The sequence below is a fragment of the Dermacentor albipictus genome, chromosome 1 (assembly GCF_038994185.2).
Source record: "Dermacentor albipictus isolate Rhodes 1998 colony chromosome 1, USDA_Dalb.pri_finalv2, whole genome shotgun sequence".
Lineage (NCBI taxonomy): Eukaryota > Metazoa > Arthropoda > Arachnida > Ixodida > Ixodidae > Dermacentor > Dermacentor albipictus.
In genome coordinates, this window is record NC_091821.1 from 358,832,070 (window position 1) to 358,851,517 (window position 19,448).

The 19,448-nt window shown below is 42.8% G+C and overlaps 1 protein-coding gene across 1 annotated transcript in view; it reads left to right on the plus strand.

Annotated features, from left to right (window-relative positions):
* Nucleotides 1-19,448, plus strand: part of LOC139054600 (MAU2 chromatid cohesion factor homolog) — a 44,919-nt gene that overhangs the window by 4,462 nt on the left and 21,009 nt on the right. Inside the window, exons 6-12 of the mRNA XM_070531837.1 lie at nt 2,035-2,190; nt 2,636-2,785; nt 4,372-4,462; nt 6,419-6,522; nt 8,222-8,299; nt 18,219-18,284; nt 18,679-18,806. Coding sequence (XP_070387938.1) covers nt 2,035-2,190; nt 2,636-2,785; nt 4,372-4,462; nt 6,419-6,522; nt 8,222-8,299; nt 18,219-18,284; nt 18,679-18,806 — 773 coding nt within the window. The remainder of the gene's footprint in view (nt 1-2,034; nt 2,191-2,635; nt 2,786-4,371; nt 4,463-6,418; nt 6,523-8,221; nt 8,300-18,218; nt 18,285-18,678; nt 18,807-19,448) is intronic.

The following is a 19,448-nucleotide window of genomic DNA, read 5'->3' on the forward strand; positions in this document are numbered from 1 at the left end:
GGTGTTAGTTTTATGGGTGCTGCAAGTCGAAAGTTCCAGTATCACAAAGTGCATAAAGTATGTATCAAGTGGTTCATCTAGCTTTACTTGAACCACTTGGGGCATACTTTGCACTTCATGATACTGTAACTTTCAACTCGCAGCACCCATAAAACCAACACCATACACAATCGAGAGAAATCAAATTAGTCTCAACATGGTGGCCCATTATAGCTAGTTGCTACTAAAAGAACTTTTTTTGTCCACTTGATGTGGGTTTCTGCAATTTAAATTCACCGGAAAGTGTATTTCATGTAATACAGTGTAGCAGAAGACATAATCCTTACCTCAGTCATTTACCTCTAGTTGCAAATGCATTACAGAAGAGAGTAGAAAACCTGTAGCTATGTATAGCAAATATTCTGTGCAATAGTTATAAGGCTGGGGAAGTCGAAAAAATCAGCACATGCACTCGTGGAAAAAAAAAGTTGTGAAATAAACTTATATGAGAAATTTGGCATGAGCTGGTGCATGAAAGGCAAAAAATGAAAGGAAGCACCAGTACTGTATTTCACTCTTGCAGGTCAATTTTGAACAACCCGAACCTATCGGAACCTATGATGCTAGCAACATCAGGTGGAAGGCTGTTTCAGTCAGTCTTTGCGGGAATCTACTTAAAAGGGTTTTTAAAAGCTGGCTTATGTGTGAAACTGTGACTTCTGGAAGCTGTCTTCACTTATTCAGTGCAACCTTGAAACTAAATGCCTGCATTGGCTTGGCCACAGTGGGTCTCAAAACATTTTGGGCCATCCTGTCAATAGGTGGTATCCAAACCCATGTCTCACAGGGTGGCACACTCTGGATTTTAAATGCGGATCTTAAAGGCTACGCTTTTGCTTGTTGAATTGATTTTGGGAGCCAGAGACACATTACGAATATCATGTTCAAGGGGTGTTGCTTTTTCTTTTCTTTTTCTTTTTTTGCTAAGGCAGAAGTGCCAGAATGCATGAAATCTTTGCTGTACAAAAACCTGTAATGCATCTCATTTACTAGGTCATTGTTAAATATCCCCATTTAGCAATTAAGAACACTCTTAGTTTGGCCATTGCTGCCACTTCATGGTATTCCTATTATAAATACCATGTCCCATAACCCCCATATCCATTAAGAATGGTCCCATAGCACATGTGGGGATCCTACATAAAAACCCATATGTTCCTGTTACTCACATGGGAAAATAAAATAGTGGAGCTATGGAGCACATGGAGTTCTTGAAAAGATATGTCGTTTGGCATTTGCCTCTCAGTGCTCCATGAGTGTGAGTGGAACGTACAGTCGCCCACAAATTAATGCAGGACACGCAAATGCAGTGCAGCTGCTGTTGCTGCATGTCAAAGCAAATCTTTGCAACCATAGTGATGCCTAGAGGCATGGCTTTGTGTCATCTGCTACACTGAGCACGTTGATGGAAATGCTTACTGGAGTCAATGACGCAGGTTTGGCAGTGTACTGGGCTTGAAGCGGTGAAACTGCCATCTGTCCGCATACAGCATCCTAACTCAAAGTTGGCTTGCCACAGTAGCGATATGCTACTGCAGGAAAAATTCACTTCACCGCACTAAGATGCAGGCTTGGCAGGTCCAAATAAAGTAGCAGATGAGATGAAACGACGACTGTAGGTGTCACTGTACAGATTTGATTCAATGTGTGGCATCTGCAGCTGCACTGGTGCTCCGTGGAGCGCAGCCACACTTTCGCTTGCCCCTCAATATTTTGTGGGTGGTTGTACCTGGTGCTAATGAAATGCCGAGATTGGCGGATGACACAAAGTTGTGGAAAAGTGTCTGAGCAATGTGCAGACACTTCATTAAGAAAAATCGAAACTATGCCACAGAACTACTGCTTCCATCATATAGAAGGCCAGCTATTTAATGAGCAGTAAATTGGGAGACAGGGATGTACAAGGTTGCAAGGCAGCACTCGAGGAGCGTGTTTTTTGAACACTGCCTGTTGTTTCTATTGTCTTCTGTCCTCTTCTCCCTTGTACACCACTAGCTGCTGATGGTGGATCGCAAGCTGGCTGAGGTGCATCAAGTACTGAGTCAGGCAGGGCAGCTAGTGGAAGCATGGCAGGGCTCCACCCAGCACAAGGAAGCGCTCAAGGTGTTCTTCCTTGTCCTACAAGTCTGCCATTACCTTTCTGCGGGGCAGGTTTGTGACCTTTTGACCTTCTGTCCTAACTTTTGACCTTTTGCGCTAACATATGGGGCAGAAATTTGGAGGTTGACAAAGAAGCTCAAGAACAAGTTAAGGACCGTGCAAAGAGGGACGGAGCAAAAAATGTTAGGCGTAACTTTAAGAGACAGGAAGAGAGTGGTGTGGATCAGAGAGCAAACGGGGAGCCATCTGCTGGTAGACATCTGCTGGACTATTAGAGTTACATAATCGGTGCCAAGGAAAGGGAAGTACAGTCGAGGATGGCAGAAAATTAGGTGGGGTGATGAAATTTGAAAATTTGCAGGCGCAAGTTGGAATCAACTAGCGCAAGGCAGGGGTAATTGGAGATTGCAGGTAGAGGCTTTCATCCTGCAGTGGACATAAAAATTGGCGGCTGCTGATGATGAATAGTGAATATAATAGTTGTTATTGTTGGCAGGTGAAGAGTGTGAAACCTTGCCTGAAGCAGCTTCAGCAGGGAATCCAAACCATCACATCGTTGCACTCAGATGAGGAGACTGTCCCATCAAATCCTGGAGATATGTTTCATTGGATGCCCAAGGAGCATATGTGTGTCCTGGTCTACTTGGTTAGTGCTGTTTCTATCCCACTGGTGCTTTCGCTTTGTAGGAAGCACTCTTAGAATGAGAGAGAGTACTAAACTTAATGCATGCACATTGCAATGTGCAAATTGTTGTACTTATTAAGCGTTACTCTCCAGATTACTTAGATCCAGATGAGCTCCAATTTATTAGTGACTAACTTTGGCTGTTGTAGCATGAACATTCTGCTATAAGATGTTGATTTTGGTGCACAAGCACTAATTTATAGAATTCATTTGTTAGGTTTGTTAAAAATGCTATCTCAAGGCAGCATCAGTTGAAATATGACTGCAGTGTAGGTTAAGTGACAGAGGAAAGCATGTTGAGGGGTTCTACGAGACCTCTGAGGAGTGCACACTCATGAGCGTATAGTCGGAAGCTAGTGCCCAACCATTTGCCCGCATTATTCATGGTGTATTGACAGTACACCAGAACTATCTAACGATCTTGGAACTACAAATGGTAAGATGACAGCTGTTGTTGAGGCTGTAACATTTCTTACCAGAGGGTGGAGGGCAGGAGGTTACGTTTAGAGTAATTCATTGGGCTGATCGAGAGGGTGGAGGGGGTCTGGGGCTGGACCTGCTTAAGGTTAAAGCTTGCAGGAGCTCAGCAAACTTGTGCTGCAAGCTTGTCTGAAGGGTTAACAACCTCTAAAGGCTAAACCCCATGAGTGCAATTTTGTGCGCGACAGCGATGAGCGATGGCTTCGCGCAACGGATTGGGCCGTCGCGTGAATAGATTGCTCAGTCTTGTCACGGGATCACTCGGTTCTGCAAATCTAGAATTCGTCGCTCATCGCCCGGAAGTGCTATGAGCGACTAGCCAATAGCGCGAAGCCGGAACGGGATGTACATAACTCAAGTACTTCTGATTGTCGCACAGAATGAGCTAACCACTGAATTGTTATAGGTGCAAGAATAAAAACCTACTGCAAGACTTTCAGAAATATTTTATGCTGCTTTTTACAGTAAAAAACATCAACTTAAGTTAATAAAGCACGCGTCACGCTAGTTTCAGTGCCTATATTGCTGCCCTCATACCAGCAACATTGGGGAGACGTCGCTCGAAGTCATCGCTCGCATGGGGTACAACTTGTATTCGACGAGCGAACGCGACAGCCATATCCATCGCGTCGCTATCGCATGCAAGATCGCTTGCATGGGGTTTATACTTAAGTCTTGTAGCTGTGGGTCCTGGGCATGCTGTAGTTTAGGGCTGGTATGCTCACTTGGTTGCGACTTTCTCCACATTAGCTACTTCTTTAGGTGCACTACTATAAATCAATGTAGTGTCCATTCATGTTAACCTTTGGTGGTGTTCTGTGCTCAGAACAGCCGTGGGAAACCTTTCCAGTGGCATAAATGCGTTTTCGTTTTAGACAAACGAGGCTTTTTCTGGACACGCATGTGCCATGTTGAACTCAAAGAGCTTAGTGAATATTTTCTTGCACAAACTTTTGAAATAGTTGAAGCAATTAGTTGACCTGTATTATTTATTATTGTGCCTTTCATTTTTTATTTTGTTTGTTTATGTTACCATTTCATGATGAATGATGGTTCTCTCTTTCCAGGTGACAGTGCTACATTCCATGCAGGCTGGCTACATGGACAAAGCACACAAGTACACTGATAAGGCTCTTATGCAAATTGAGAAGCTTAAAAGTGGGTGCAAGTCATCACATATGTTACTTGGGAAGGTGCAGCAGTATTTGTACGAGGGCAAATCAGAAAGCCTTTGCCCCCTATTTTTTATTAGCCAAAATAAGATACATAAAGGTAATTACAAATATATGTACTATTCTACGTGCCTTGCACTCTTTTCCCACATTGTCCCCACACCAGTCCTCACACGCGGCCTCTCCAAATGCTCATTGTCATGCAAGTCCTCACGGCCTTTTGTGAACTCGCAACACCACCACCTCACACTTCTCAAAGTGAGACACCTTTCCCGATACATGGGCTGCACTTCCCTGTAGATTTCAATGGGCGTTCGTCCCTTGCTCCATAGAAAACGAATCATGCTTTGTTGCTCGTACACCTTGAACATGTGAAGCACAATCGCCATCTTCAACAACTGACAGCAGTGCTATGCCGCGGAGCTACCGGTAGATAAGGCCTAGCCAGTCCAAGAAAGGTCCACCGCTGGGAATGGATACGTTGACTTCACATTTACAGCCATAATTTGGCTAAAAAAATAGGGCCAAAGACTTTCTGATTCGCCCTCGTACCATTGTTTGCACCAGTGTTTACGTGTCATGTTTACTTGCATTCCTGATGCCTTAAAAATGTCCCATCTCAGTGCCTTTAACCTGCTGCCTATGACATTATTTTTGGGAAGTTGTTTCTCGAAGCTTGAATTTTTCTTGACCATTTGAAGAATCCAGTAGGCTAAAGAGAAACCAGGAGCTGTATCTTGTAAGAAAAAGATTCTTTTTTTTTTCTCATTCTATGTATTTTTATATCATCCATCCTGCTGAGTAGTTGTAACCAGGGCCATGACTTTGTGTGAGCCACTGACAAAGAGCAGGAAGAATGAAAAATGATAATTGTTGCAAAATAAGACCTCAGGAACTATTTCTTATGACTATGCATTTTACATTTAAATTTCAGAGCTACTTCTCCTGTTCTTGTAAGGATGAGAAAGCTTTGTATTGATCTGCTGTGGCAGCTTAGTGGTTATGGTATTGCGCTGCTAAACACAAGGTCGCGGGATGGAGTCCCAGCTGCGGCGGCGGCATTTCAATAGGGGCGAAATGCAAAAACGCCTATGTCCCATGCATTGGGGGCACGTTAAAGATCCCCTGGTGGTCAGAATTAGTCCGGAGACCCCCATTATGGCATGCCTCATAATCAAATCTTGGTTTGGCGTGTAAAACCCCAGAATTAATTCAATGCTTTGTATTGATACACAGCACATAACAAGAGTATATTGAGCATCCTTGGAATGCAAAAGCTATAATTTCTTACTATATCAGATTTCGAAACATGAGCTTTTCTACTTTGTATGTGATTATTTTCTATTAGGAAGAGGATTACTCGTGTTGATTTACATTGATTATATTCTTTTCTTTCTTTTTGGGTATATATAATATCTCATACTAGGTATCAACTAGAATAAGTTGGCTCCTTGCAGCTGCTTTCCGACTTATTTTTTCTTCCTCCAAGTCCAGTTGGATTTTGTAGTTTGCAGGAAATGGCTGTCACGGGGACTAGCACATAGTAAGAATGATGTCATTGCCATGTTTACTTGCAAGATTTACTCCAGATTTCCTTTGGCCAGATTTCCTGTTCTTCATGCTTTTTTCTTTTTTTTGGCTGCAGTTGCCTTTCGTGAAGAAAAAATAAAGCTGGATCTTGAAACTCTCCTAACTGTTCTTTGGGATAGAAAATGGACTTTTGTTTATACAACAGGAAACTTGAGCTCACTTTCAGCAGAAGGTGCTTGGCAAATGCATGTAGTACTGAGCCTGCTCATGTGTGCTAACTAGGTAATGGGCTAAAGTGAGCAGTCATTCTTAGATTAATATGCTGTCATAAGGGGAAGGCTCTATGCATTGTGCCTTTTATGTGCAGATTGCCATTTTGACTATTCATTTGTACATTTCTTACCGTGCCTAGTTGTCGACAGCAACCCAATCCTGCACTCATTCCAATTGCTGCTCCTGGAACATATTGCCATGTGTCGCTTGGTCATGGGCAATAAGACTCTCGCGATACAAGAGGTGCGGCTTTTTCTCTTTCTTCTCAGTCACTACATATACATTGCATAGCTCTTAAGTCTTGCACTTCAAGTGTCATCTATTGTATCTTATAGTAGTCTTGAGCCCTATTAACTTTCTACTCCGTTTTTTTTAGTTTTCTGTGCTGGGCTATCTATATTATACTAAAACTTAGACTTCCCAGAATTTTTGTGCCTTAGAGACAGAAATCTCTGAGGTAGCCCTGCATAGTTGCCCAGTAAACCATTTGAACTCAGTGTTCGCAAATTTAATTGCACGGAAGTGAAAATGGAAACAAAAGGTGCAATGGGATGGTGAAACGGATGGTGAAATAGTCAGTGTCATTTTGGCACCGAAGGAAGCATAGCCGTCTGTAGAACCACTCACAGAGCATTATACCCTATCATGCAATGGTCACTGGATGCCGCCGGTGCCCATATGAACAGCGCTGTCGGTGGTGAGGCAGCCCAAGCTGGAATGCTGCGTCAGCAGTGAAGTACGGCTGGCTGCTGACAGTGTTTCTGGTGCATGCCAGCATCTTTCGATGCCTCAGAAACTGTAAGCAGCCTAGGTAGCTGACAAAATGGCTATCCTGGATAACGGGACACTTTTGCACACACAAAAAAAAGAAAAATGTGTTTACAGAGTTGTGATTGGTTGAAGAGCAAAGCAGAAGTGCCATTATTTGTCAAATGTTTCACAAAGGGAGCTGACTGCTCCATGTTACATTGTCAAGCTCTGCATGAGCTCATATCAGCATCACTTGCTGTTTGTTCATTCGTGCAATGTAATGTACTTGATGTCAGATAAGGAAATGCCTGCAGCTGTACAAAACAAGGAGCATAGCAACGGGAGGTGCACCTTCAGCAAACAGCCTTAAGCTCCTATGGCAGTTGTTATATAATGATGTGGCAGAACTTTCATCAGTGTACCTGGAGATGTGTTCCTTTACAGAAATTTTCATGCCACTCATGAGGTGCTGTGCAAAGCTGTGCACCCACAAAGCTGTATGGCATGAGGAGAGTTATTTGTGCCTGTTTTCACACTTCACACAACTATGGCGGGCAGGGGACATTGCACGAACTCCCTTCCACACTTTCCCCCCTCCCTCCTTGCCAGCTTAGTCACTCTCTCAGTGGACTAGGAACTTTTGAAAAGAATAGTGCCACCTGCAGGTTTAGTGAGGATGAGCACGAGCATGCAAATTAAAGCAACATTCACTTATTTGCAGCACTGTTTACAAGTCATAATTACAGAAAGTACTGCAATATAGGTTTCCTTAGGTGGGGCCTTGGAACCCAGTGAATTGCAAGATTTCATAAGTCACGCACTTGCGTGTTTACTCACACCTCAAAGCGGTGCTTGTTCTCTTGTGTTGAAAGCACTGTGCTGTTCTCTAGTTTAGTGCTTTGCTTGTGAAGCTTGGAGTCCTGTCTTTTTTTCTACACAATGGCATGCTTTTTGTATAATTCGCTGTAAGTACCACTTGAAGCAGTGACAGCTTTTCTACTGAATATTTACCAGTTGGGATTTGAAAAAATAATATTTGGGTACTTGCAGCTCGCAAACACTTGTCAATATTTTTTATCACTGCTTATTCTATTTCACTGGGCATGAGAAAGTGTTTTTTTTTTTTTGCACATCGGCTCTTTGTAGAACTGTAAGCTGAAATAATTTATTTGCGTTTCAATGTCACGTACAGGCATCGCAGGCACTGCAGATATGTCGTCAAGAGCCCCGTCTGTTTGCCCGTCACAAACCTCAGCTGCATACACTTCTGGTGAGAAATTTTCAAGGCTGTTTATTTTAAACTTCCTGTTCTAATAATGTAAGAAGGACAAAGGAGAAGTCCATAAATCGGTTACAGTTGAATGACACCTATGCTTGTGCTATCACAGATAGCTTTGTGTGTCTTATGTGTGTGTATCATACAATATACAAGGGCAACTTTGTTTCAAGGTCCGATCAATCGTGCAGTGAAAACCACAGTGAAAATCAAAACTGTTTTATTTGGTATATTTAGATACACTTTCTAGCTACTTCTCCTTATAGTCGCTGCTCTGATTGAGACATTTGTCATATTGTACCAACTTTCCTACACCCTCGTCATAGAAGGCTGTGCTTTCACCCAATTCTGTATGCTGGTCTGCAGCTCATTTTCTGAGTCAAACTGTTGTCCTCCTAGCCAGCATTTGATGTGAGCAAAGAGATGGTAATCAGAGGGAACCTAGTCCAGTCTGTATGGTGGGTGATCAAACACTTCCCATTGAAAACGCTGCAGGAGCGTCTTGCTGTGCAGCTGCACATTGTCATGAAGGACAATGCCTGATCATGACATTCCTCTTCACTTGTTCTGTATTGCCTTTCGTAGACATTCAAGAGTCACGCTGTATGAGGCTGCAGTGATGGTCGTGTCACGTTCCATGAATTCCGCCACGAGAACACTATTGCCGTCCCAGAACACAGTGTCCATACACTTTCTGCTGGAGAAGGTTCGCTTGAACTTCTTTGCTTTCGAGGAATCGGAATGCATTCACTGTTTGGATTCCTCTTTTGTTTCTTCAGTTCCAAAACAAACCCATGTCTAGTCCCCTGTGATGATTTTTTTCAAAAAGTCTTATCCTTCATCAGGGTAGTGCTGGAGAAATGTGAAGGATGCGCCCATTCGCTGTGTTATGTTCGGTGAGCATCTTGGGAACCCACTTCATGCAGAGTTTGCAGTACTGGAGTCTCTCTCTCGCGATGGTATCTGACTGTGAAATTTCAGGGAACAAATCATTCAACATAGAAATTGTGAGCCGACGATTTTCTCGAATTGGCTGATTCACTCGCTGAACAAGATCATAGGCTGACACTCGCTTCCTTCCCTGCCCACCTGCATCATGAATGCCTGGGTGTCCTGCTTCAAAGTTCCTGCACCATTGCCACACTTTGCTGTCACCTATGAAAGTTGTACTGTACACATTACTCATTCATCTGTGTATTTTAACTGCATTGCACCCCTTAGCGTGCAGAAATCGAGTGGAAGCACACACACACTCACACTTAGTGAGAGACTATTGTTTGAGGCATGTTTACGTGCTCACTGCACACTCAGGATTGACAACTGCAACCACATGCAATTGATAGGCATACTAGAGACACTGCGCAACTCATTTGCACACAGTGTCATCTGCACACAGTGAGGTTCTTATTTCGTGACTGATCAGACCTTGAAAAAAAAAAAAAGCCCTAGCTTTTTATGAAGGCAGTGCCAATAGTAAAGGTTATACACATTTATAGTTAGCTGAGAAAGGGACTGAATATTGTAATATTTGTATCTTGGGGCAAAAACCTTAACACACGAGGATACCATAAGTTGGAGTTTACCAGAAGTGTTTTCTGGCAGTAGTAATAAGAATACAGTCAAACCTCGATATAACGAACATAAACATAATGGAAGGAATAATTGTTGGGCTAGTTGGTTTTGCATAGCTGAACAAGTAAATTAGTGAACAGGCACAGACACAGGAAAGGGAGGCAAAGACAAGTGCTTGTCTTTGCCTCCCTTTCTTGTATCTGTGCCCGTTATTGGGCTAATTTGCCTGTTCAGATAAACATAATTAATTATCAGATATAATGAAGTACATATTAAGTTTGGTTAGTCATGCTTTATTTCAATGCAGTAGTATTGTCCTGCTTTAAAGGGGCCCTGAAACTTGCTTATAAAATCTAATCATAGAATGACCTCACCATTAAAGGATGTTGCCTCACGAATCCTCTGCGGCAGAACTTTTTCTAATACTTCAATTATATGTAGAGTTACACATTACACAGTTATACATTTGTCTCCTCTAGCACTCTGGAAGCTACACAGGCCCCGCTCAAAAGTATTGTGGTTTTTTTTTTCTTTCTTTTTTTCGCCCCTTTATGATGCTACTTCTGGTTCATTTGTGTGGCGCTCTCTCAATGCAGAGATGGGCACTTGGGTGCCTGTAGCTTTGTCACTTACAGAGAGCAATTAGTGTCTGTGGCTGTCTGATCGTCTTGCTGATGAGAGGGCTCATGGTGACACCCCATGACGGCCGCGGTATCAACACACAACTAGTTTGTGCAGACTCGAAGTGCGAGGATGAAATACAGTGAAACCTCGATATAACGAACTTCAATATAACGAAATTCTCAATATAATGAAGCATAGTAGAACCTCGTTGATATGAACCTTTTCCCAGCGCCAATGTTGGCAATAGAGAGCACAAAAGATGACCCAACAGAGTTGAGCTAATTTTTTACGGGTTCATATATTTCCAGAACATGTGATTTTTCGGCACCAACATTCAGTACGTTGCCAAACTGCAATCGTATGGTACGGTTTCCGGCCGCTAGATCCCTTGTAAACAAGAAACTCCGCGAGGCGCACATGCTCAAGAATAGTATATAGCTGCACGTCTCATGTGAAAACGCCGGCGCACGCTCAGTTTCTCATTTCGGTACCAGCAAATCTTCTCCGGGGTCGTCGCACGCGGCATTCACAGCTATCACCACCAATCCTATTGCAATAAACATCTTCGCCTATCTATTTCACAGCGCATGGTGCTGTAGGAAACGTAATGCACGCATTTAATAGGCAATAACCGAAGCGTGCTGCCATTCTCTGCTGCACACTGCGATTGTATATGTTTTCCAGCCGCTAGATCCCATGTAAACAAGGGTCCCTTTAACAAAACCAAGAATGCAGGATTTCACATGGTATCGGTGACAGCGAAACAAGTGTTTGCTTTTGCATCACTTGAAATACATATTGTGGTAGCAAAACTGCCATATACGATCGCCGACCAATTTTTCAAGCACCTGATTATTTGGGCTTATGCAATTATTCGGACTTCCCTGTGACGCTGCCACATACCCCTATAACCAACTGCATAACAGCAACATAAATTTTGAATGCTGCATTGTGTCGCTCAATTACTCATTTATTCACACATTTGATGCTTCAAACATAGTGGCCGTGAACACAGTTTCCTCTACGTTCACTTCGCAATGCATCTTCAGTTGCGGACTTCATGGAACAGCGCTAGTTAGGCCTAGTGGCCTAGGTAACGAAAATTTGCTGACGGCCTGCGAAGCGGCTAACGACAAGTTGTAGCACGATAGTTGTCGGTATGGTCATACTTGTAGACTTCATCAATAATCAAGAGCAAGCTTAGGGACTAGACTGATGGCAGTAGTAGCGGAGTTCGGGACTGTAGGCGGTTGCCCTCTGTTGTTCGACAAATTATCTTTCAACTATGCACCAAGAGCAACTTAAATGACACGTTTTGGAAGTGCCTGCTGTGTGTTTGCCAATGGCTTGATTTGGCAGCAGCTGGCAAGTTCATGTGCTAATCTCATGCGATCATCTAATCTCATGCGATCACATGCATGCATACCTGCCAACTCTCCTGATTTATCCGCGAGATTCCCAAATTCTAACCAATCCTCTCAATTGTGTGAACATAGCCATAAAGCTCCCAAAAAGCTGCCCCAAACCTGCTGAGAAAAAACAAAATGCAGCGTCATCCAGCGCAGCCACATTATAATTGCCATTATGCACTAGGCAGCTAGCTGAATTCAGAACTTAATACAAGCCATCTGTGTGTCGGCAGTGTAGGCCAAACTGAGTTCACCTCAGAGCGAGACATGGGTTGAGGAGTGCGCTTGAGACAAAGGTCTAATGCAGCAGTATTATGCAGTGAAGCAAATTAAGAATGGAAAATGGCCACTTTAATGGGACATAGTACCTGTTCCTTAACCCTTTGAGGGTAGATTTTTTTCGCCATATGTCACCGCCCAGGGTCGATAATTTTTATTGCAGATTCTAATTCTTCTGAGGAACCCATTGTGGAAAGAAAAAAATTACCTAAATTTTTCTAGGGTGACCGTAAAGTGAGAAAAAATATTTTGTTTTGGTATATGTGCTGTTCATTGATGAATAACAACAATAAAAAAAGGAAATAAACTTATAAGAATAAAAACTTTGATGCATTGTTGTACACATAGTTCAAGGCTTTGGAAATGTGCACATGAGGATATTTCACAACTCTCAAATGTTCCTGCTCTTACACTAATATTTACGTCCATAATGTAATCAAACTGTGTAGGTGAGCGCACTCAAGAAAACTGTGTGGTTCTGTGCCGTCAAAAAAGCAAGACGTGTGACAAACTTCTGCTAATCTTCATCTTATCGTCAACCAGAGGCAATTAGGTCTCACGCGTGTCCAAAAAAGAAAAAAAGAAAAGGAAACACATGCACAGCGGCATCCTTCCTATGCGAATCCCTGTGAGCACTAAACGAGCGAGAAACCGGCGTTTGCCCCCTTTGAGCTATTAGCAACAAGATAGCCATGAGTTTTGCGAGCGCAAGAAGCCAAAACCACCCGTGGAACAAAACCCAAACTGCCGCCCGCCCGCCTGCGCGCCAACGCGCGAGCGTTAGTATACAGACGCGCCGGAGCAAACTAGCTCTAAAACAAACCTTGCAACAAAAACCGAGAGAGGAAGGCGTGAGAAAAAAATTTCCCTGTATTCCCACATAGTCGCAGCACATGCCAGAAAAGAAAAAGTTAGGAATTAGGTGCACTTTTTAAAGATACAGACGGCGCCGTGTATTTACGTCATTGACCCTCAAAGGGTTAATTATACATGCGCGCACGCACGTATCGTCTCCTGTGACAGTATGAGCACTGACAGGTCTAATAACTGTACTAGCTACCATTCAGAGCTGTTTCCGATGTTGCTGTGACCCAGGAAACACGCACACAATTAACCCCACCCACTTCCCCCTTCCTTTCTTCATCTTGGCCAATTTCCCCAGGTCGACAGGTATGTGTATGGAATATATAGTTGTTCCCATGCCACGCATTGGCATGGCAAGCTGGACAGAGGTCATTGAAATGCACAGGAGGCCATTTGATGGCTCGTTGGAGGCATCACGCTTAAGTTTATTTTACATACTATAGATCGCAGTTTCTTTTGTCGAAATGAGCGTGTATGCTTATAAAAGATATACTGGATATCACGCAGGTATTTTTATGTCGGATGCAACTTTGTTATGGTTAGGTTATAATTACTTTTGTCATAACGATTAGGTCATAATGACATAATGGTTAAGTCTGACAGTATAGAAGAAATACCTTGTATCCATGTTCAACTCTTTTGTTACTGTGAGAAAATGGTTGATTTTTATAGGTCTCAGTAAAAACATGTTTGCCACTTACCAAATAATATTCTAGCATACATTGCAGCATAACAAATGCTCTTTACAAAAATGTATGTTGCAAAACACAATCACTTATTAGGTAACACATAAAAATTCTAGGAAGTGCCATTCTTGTGGCCAGTTAATGAAAACAATAAAAGAAACATGATGTCTACAAAAACATTAACATCAAAGGAAATTCAGAATATACATTTCAAAGATAAGTAATCCAGGAATAGTGTCTGAAAATTGAAATGCTCAGTACACCACCGTTCTTTGGATACAGTAAAGAAACCAAGGCCAGGAACTGCTTCATCACTTATGCCATGCATGAAGCAGTTCCTAGTTTTTGCAAAGCATAGGTGCACTCTGTACTTTCCGCACAAAACATCTGTTCTTTGTTCAACTTCATGGTCTTCGTAACACATTTCGTAGTGGTTTTTCTTTTTTCTTTTTTGCATCTTCTGAGGATGGTCTGATGAAAAGTATAATGAACATCAGCAGTTTGTTTGCAGTCACCTCTTTCCAGGATTGATCTCTCTCAGCGCAGCTGGGCAGCTCCATAATTGTGCATCCAATCACATTTCTTTGCATTTTTGAAGATGATCTTTATCACCTCCGCAGTGAAGAAGAGCACAAAGTAATCCCACACCGTTGTAAACTGTCTTGTGCTTCTCCGTAATGCTGGGCCGAGATGCGCTCCGGGTGGTGTTCTTGGTGTGAAAGGAAGCTTCTTTGTAGCCAATGGCAGCACATCATGACTAAATGAAATATGTACGCTGGAGATCAGTAGAGCTCTCAGGTCATGCAAAAAGGTCGGTAGATAAGTCTGCACAAGGAACGAAACCACTCGAGGCTGTAAACGAGACTCGCCGGTAAACAGCTGACTGTTCCAGGTTGACTCAAAACATTGTCGCCGTCAGAGCTTGAATCTGGTTTGCTGTCATCTTCGGACTCATAGCATGAGTACTCATCACTGAAACATAGTTCCAAGCGGGACACTTTTCGCACGAGGCAGCCGTGGGGACAACGCCAGGGGAGCGACTTTTGATACACATAGTAACATCGGCAGTGCACCTCGCCAGGATGTTACAAGAAAAGCGAAACAGAAACTTTTGGAAGCCGGCTGAATATGCCAGATCAACATGTTAGACATGCGGCAGACCTTCAGAAATGCACTTTGCTGGAATAAAAATATCTGGACTTCGAACCAAAGCTCACTAGTCAACAGCTGGCATAATTTTTGGGTAATTATCACCGCTTGGCACTGTCAGATGGCAAAGCCGGCGACATAAATTAATCCTTAACTTACTGGGAGTTTCTTGATCACTAAAATTTGATGTCAGCGTGGCGTAACCATGAACGCCATGCTTTTTTCTCAAGTGTGGCAGAAGGTGAAAGCCACACCCTTTTTCCCTGCAACACACGCACATTAGTTCACAGGAAGGTTTGTCAAAAATAACATCGCCACAGTGGGAAAATTGAAACGTATTCTAAAGGTGCTGTGTTTCAAATAACCACTGGGTGGTGTTATAAGTGCCTAAGAAATGGTTCCAACATGTCGAAATCGGTGATTTAAAACATGGATCTCTGGTGATTGACCTGAATAGATGTAGTAACGAAAGAGCTAATAAAGGAGTGAAATAAAGAACTACAGAGTGCAAAATTATAAAACCACTGATTTTGTTACCATAACACAGTCGAAATGATTAATACTGGCTTCAAGTTTAATTGGAACAATAAGCTACAAACTGAGCACAGTTGGGTATATACAGTTCATCCTTAAAATAATGAAGTCAGCAAAATTGGCACTTTACTTTGTTACATTAGAATTTCGCTTTACTGAATTTCATCCTTTTATGTAAAGTACAGCCATCGACCGATTCTTTTTTGCATGCAAGGGGTCAAGCAAAATGTCTGAATAATTGGGGAGTCCGAAGAAACAAGTTAAAAAAATCGAGGACACCTAAGGACTCCTTACAAGTTGTGTATGTGAAAGTATTAATGTCCAATTATGCCACTGAGCACACCTTCGAGGCGCTAGGCCAACTTATAGATAGCACAAGGCTGGTGCAACTTGATCCCTGATGTCATGCTACCTTGCCCGACTGCCGTAGAATTTAAAGAGGATGCTCCGGGGTAAGCCATGGTAATTTTGACATCACCGCTTTTGTCACGCCGGACTTGGCAATGGAAATTTCGGCCCAAGTAGAATGACGTGATAAAGCACAGTGCACAGACCTGATATCTAAGAGGCATTGGCTTGGTGCGCTTTGATTTGGCCTTACTGAGGCGCAGTTAAAACGCAGGCGAGAGCGTGCACAGACAAGCAGTGCACAGATAACACAAGCTTCAGACGGCGAGAGCGACGGTGACGTGGTGTTGCGGTGATGCCCACTCCTTTCACGCAACACCTGGCATGCTATCACGACAGCAGGTGTGCCCTTTCACCCGCTCTGCTCCGTAAAGGCGCACTCATGACATGGCGTTGCAGCCAGTGGGAATTTAGGTGCCATTTTTCGCTTGTTCGGATGATGCCGGCTTTTACACTCAATGGGCCATTTGATGCTTTCACATCAAAAAAGAATAAATTTTGTTGAACTTGATAGCCGACGGCCACTTTTAAAATATATGTGAAGCTTGCACATGCATTCCACTGCCGTGGCTTTCCAGCACGACCTCGGGTGTCGCCTAGAGTGGTACGACAGAATGTTATGCTCACCGAACCAAACCGCTCCTTTACACACAGAGTGGCAGGAAAGCAGCGTCAGACAGTTGGCCTATGCCGGGAGGAAAAAAAAAAAAATCTCTTTAACGTATTGTTGAAGCAAGGCAGTAACTGAAATTCTGGCAACTTTGTTCATGGCTGCCACATTTTCTTTTTTGTGACGTTATGTCTGAAATATCAAGCAAGATCTGGTACGGCACTGGAAAAGTTCAGTCGCTGTTATGCATTGGTTCTCCAGAAGTCATATATAAGTCAAGTTTATCACAGGACACCTACATGGTTTTATGGAGTAGGCTAGCTTCATAAAGCTATGTTAGGGTTTTGTGATGTGGGTGCTCTGGGTGCCACAGGTAAGTGCTTGCAGCTACGGTCGGCTACTTATATCCAATACTTGTTGCAGTAGCAGTGTACTCACTTGAAACACATCTATTTGTGGTAAAAGTCTCTGTTAGTTCCGGAAAGTTGAGGATAGCTACTTTTGACTTCAAGATCATGGAGAGCAAGCTTTGTGGTATCCTGAAACAAGTGGCTACATATATTTTCTTGCCAATCAAGATCGCTTACAATATACTAGCCTTGTCCTCAAACGACAGCCCGTTGTGAATAGTACTACCACCTCTGCTGCTACTCATGCTTGTCACTTGCTACACGGTGACAACAAAAACACCAAATTGAGTGCTCACACAAAGCACTTGCAGAATGCGGAACTATGCGCTAAGCTTTGCAAAGTGTGCAATGATGATGATGCGCCAATACATGTGCCCCCTAGTTCCTCTGATCGACATCACACTGGCCAGCTTATGGTTTCTCAGATCTCGCAGTGCATCTTGCAGGCTGTGACCAGCTAAATTCACCACTGCCGCAGAAGACGCTGCTCTGCTTTGGCTACCACCCTCCACCATGCAGTGCACAACTTGAAAGGTGCACTCACAAACAACCACATGTATAATTCAACCACTCGACCACTGGCATCCACAGTAGCTTCAGTTTATTTATTGCCCCAGTCTTTCTTTATGGCTGCATTGAAGTTAAGTTATATAGAAATCTCGGATAAACACACCTCGTTACCTTGAGGTTAAAGTACCCAGTGTTTATGGACATCAAACTATAAAAGGTTCAATAGTACATCATTATATAGCAGATTTTGTTATTTTCAAGTTCTTTATATTGAGGTTTAACTGTACTGTATGCTTCTGTGATAAACAGATGCTTTGTTTGTGTGCTTGTGTGCACATATACATTGTGGGTTGTGTTGTTATAAGGCATGTACAGCTTAGTCATTACTCATTTTGGTTATCATACTATACTGCTTCTATAGCATTATGGTGCGATTTCTGTTCTGTACCTTTCATCATGTGTATTTTACGTAATACCAAAGAGTCTCTTCATGTGTTACTTGAAGACAAAGCATAGTGGACTTTATTAATTCCTGTTTGTTTCACGCCAACTTTTCTGCCACTCAGTAACAAAACCCAAGATTCTGAAGTTGTTGATGATTTCCAATGCATTGCAGTTTCTGCGTTGAAGGGAGTTTTACGAATGCACTTGCTGGTGAATACACTCTACAGCGAATGTCAGTAAACCTTTCCGTGTGACGACCTACAAATGGCACTAATGGCAAAGTGCACTCGCTTAAAGTGACACCAAATTTCCCTGTCTGACAGGGGTATAAGTCATGTAGATTGGAGCTGAGGTTTGCAAGTGAAGTGGATAGGATACCTTTGTTGTTTTTGATGCATGGTTTCTTTCATGCAGGGCTTGTATGCCATGTCCATGAACTGCATGGAGGCTGCTGAAGCTCAATTCAACACAGTCCTCAGGGTGAGTTTGAAGAGCAAGGCAGGGTTACTTGTTCACAAAATATAAAAATAAAATGGATTCACTGTGTTCGTGCACAGTTCCTGCTGTTCCTTCCTCCCTTTCTGAGTGAGAATTTTAGCATTGTTTACTCTGCCATGTCATTTCAGTTAAATGTTGGTTGTGCTTTTGCTTGACAAGTTTGTGGTGGTTTGCCTCATTTTGGAGCTTGACTGAATTAACTGGGTGTGCAGCCAGTACCTCCAAACTAATGAGGATTTGATACCATTGAATAATGAATAAACAACACAGAGTGCATTTGAATTATATTATTTTTTTACTATGTTTTACCTAAAGAGGGCTTACTGTGCTTGTACCTGTCGTTGCCCTGAGCCACATACTGTGGATTCATGCACAGAGCATGGCATCGCCTGAGCTACGGATCCTGGCTAGCCTGAACTTGGTCATTGTGTACCTGCGGTGCCACCGAGAGAAGGAACTTCAGGAGTTGCTTGTTCGGCTTAATCCGGAGACTCTACCATCAGCGTTAGTTTGCCAAGCTTTTTATTTTTCTACTCTATTGCTTATGCTTTTGTCTCAGCATTTGGAAATGGAATTTGTATTTTTGTTACATTCAGAAAGCAGGACACTAGTACCCATTCAGAAATGTGACCCTGCCTACTTTTAACTTACTGCAAGGTTTCCATTTTCACTCATATTGTGGGAAGCAGGAGTTTAGCTTTTAGGTCATTTGGAGATATTTGCATTGGAAATCCAGGCAGTTTCGATGCAGTCTGCTGTTAGGGCTGTAATTTATATTATAGCCGAACCTCGTTGTTATAAAGAAGTTGTGTTGGCTACGAAAATATCTTCATTATTTGGATATTTGTTATTAACATACATGCAGATATCGGAGAAAAAGAAAAAAAAAATTGTGATGAGGTCTTTGCAAAAGAATTGCAGTGGAATGCCTCCGATAAGCCAGCAAAGAGTGTCAAGTAGATATTAATGGCCCGTTGGCATCTTGCCGTGTTGGTAGAAGACACGGTGGCAACAATAAATTATGTACGTGCGCACAGAATCACCGCAAAGGTGCAGCCATGCAAGCGGTGTTATTGCATGAGGCCAACCAAGCCAAGCCGCCGCCGCTGCACTTCTCGCACCCAGAATGGACCGCACTTGAATCCA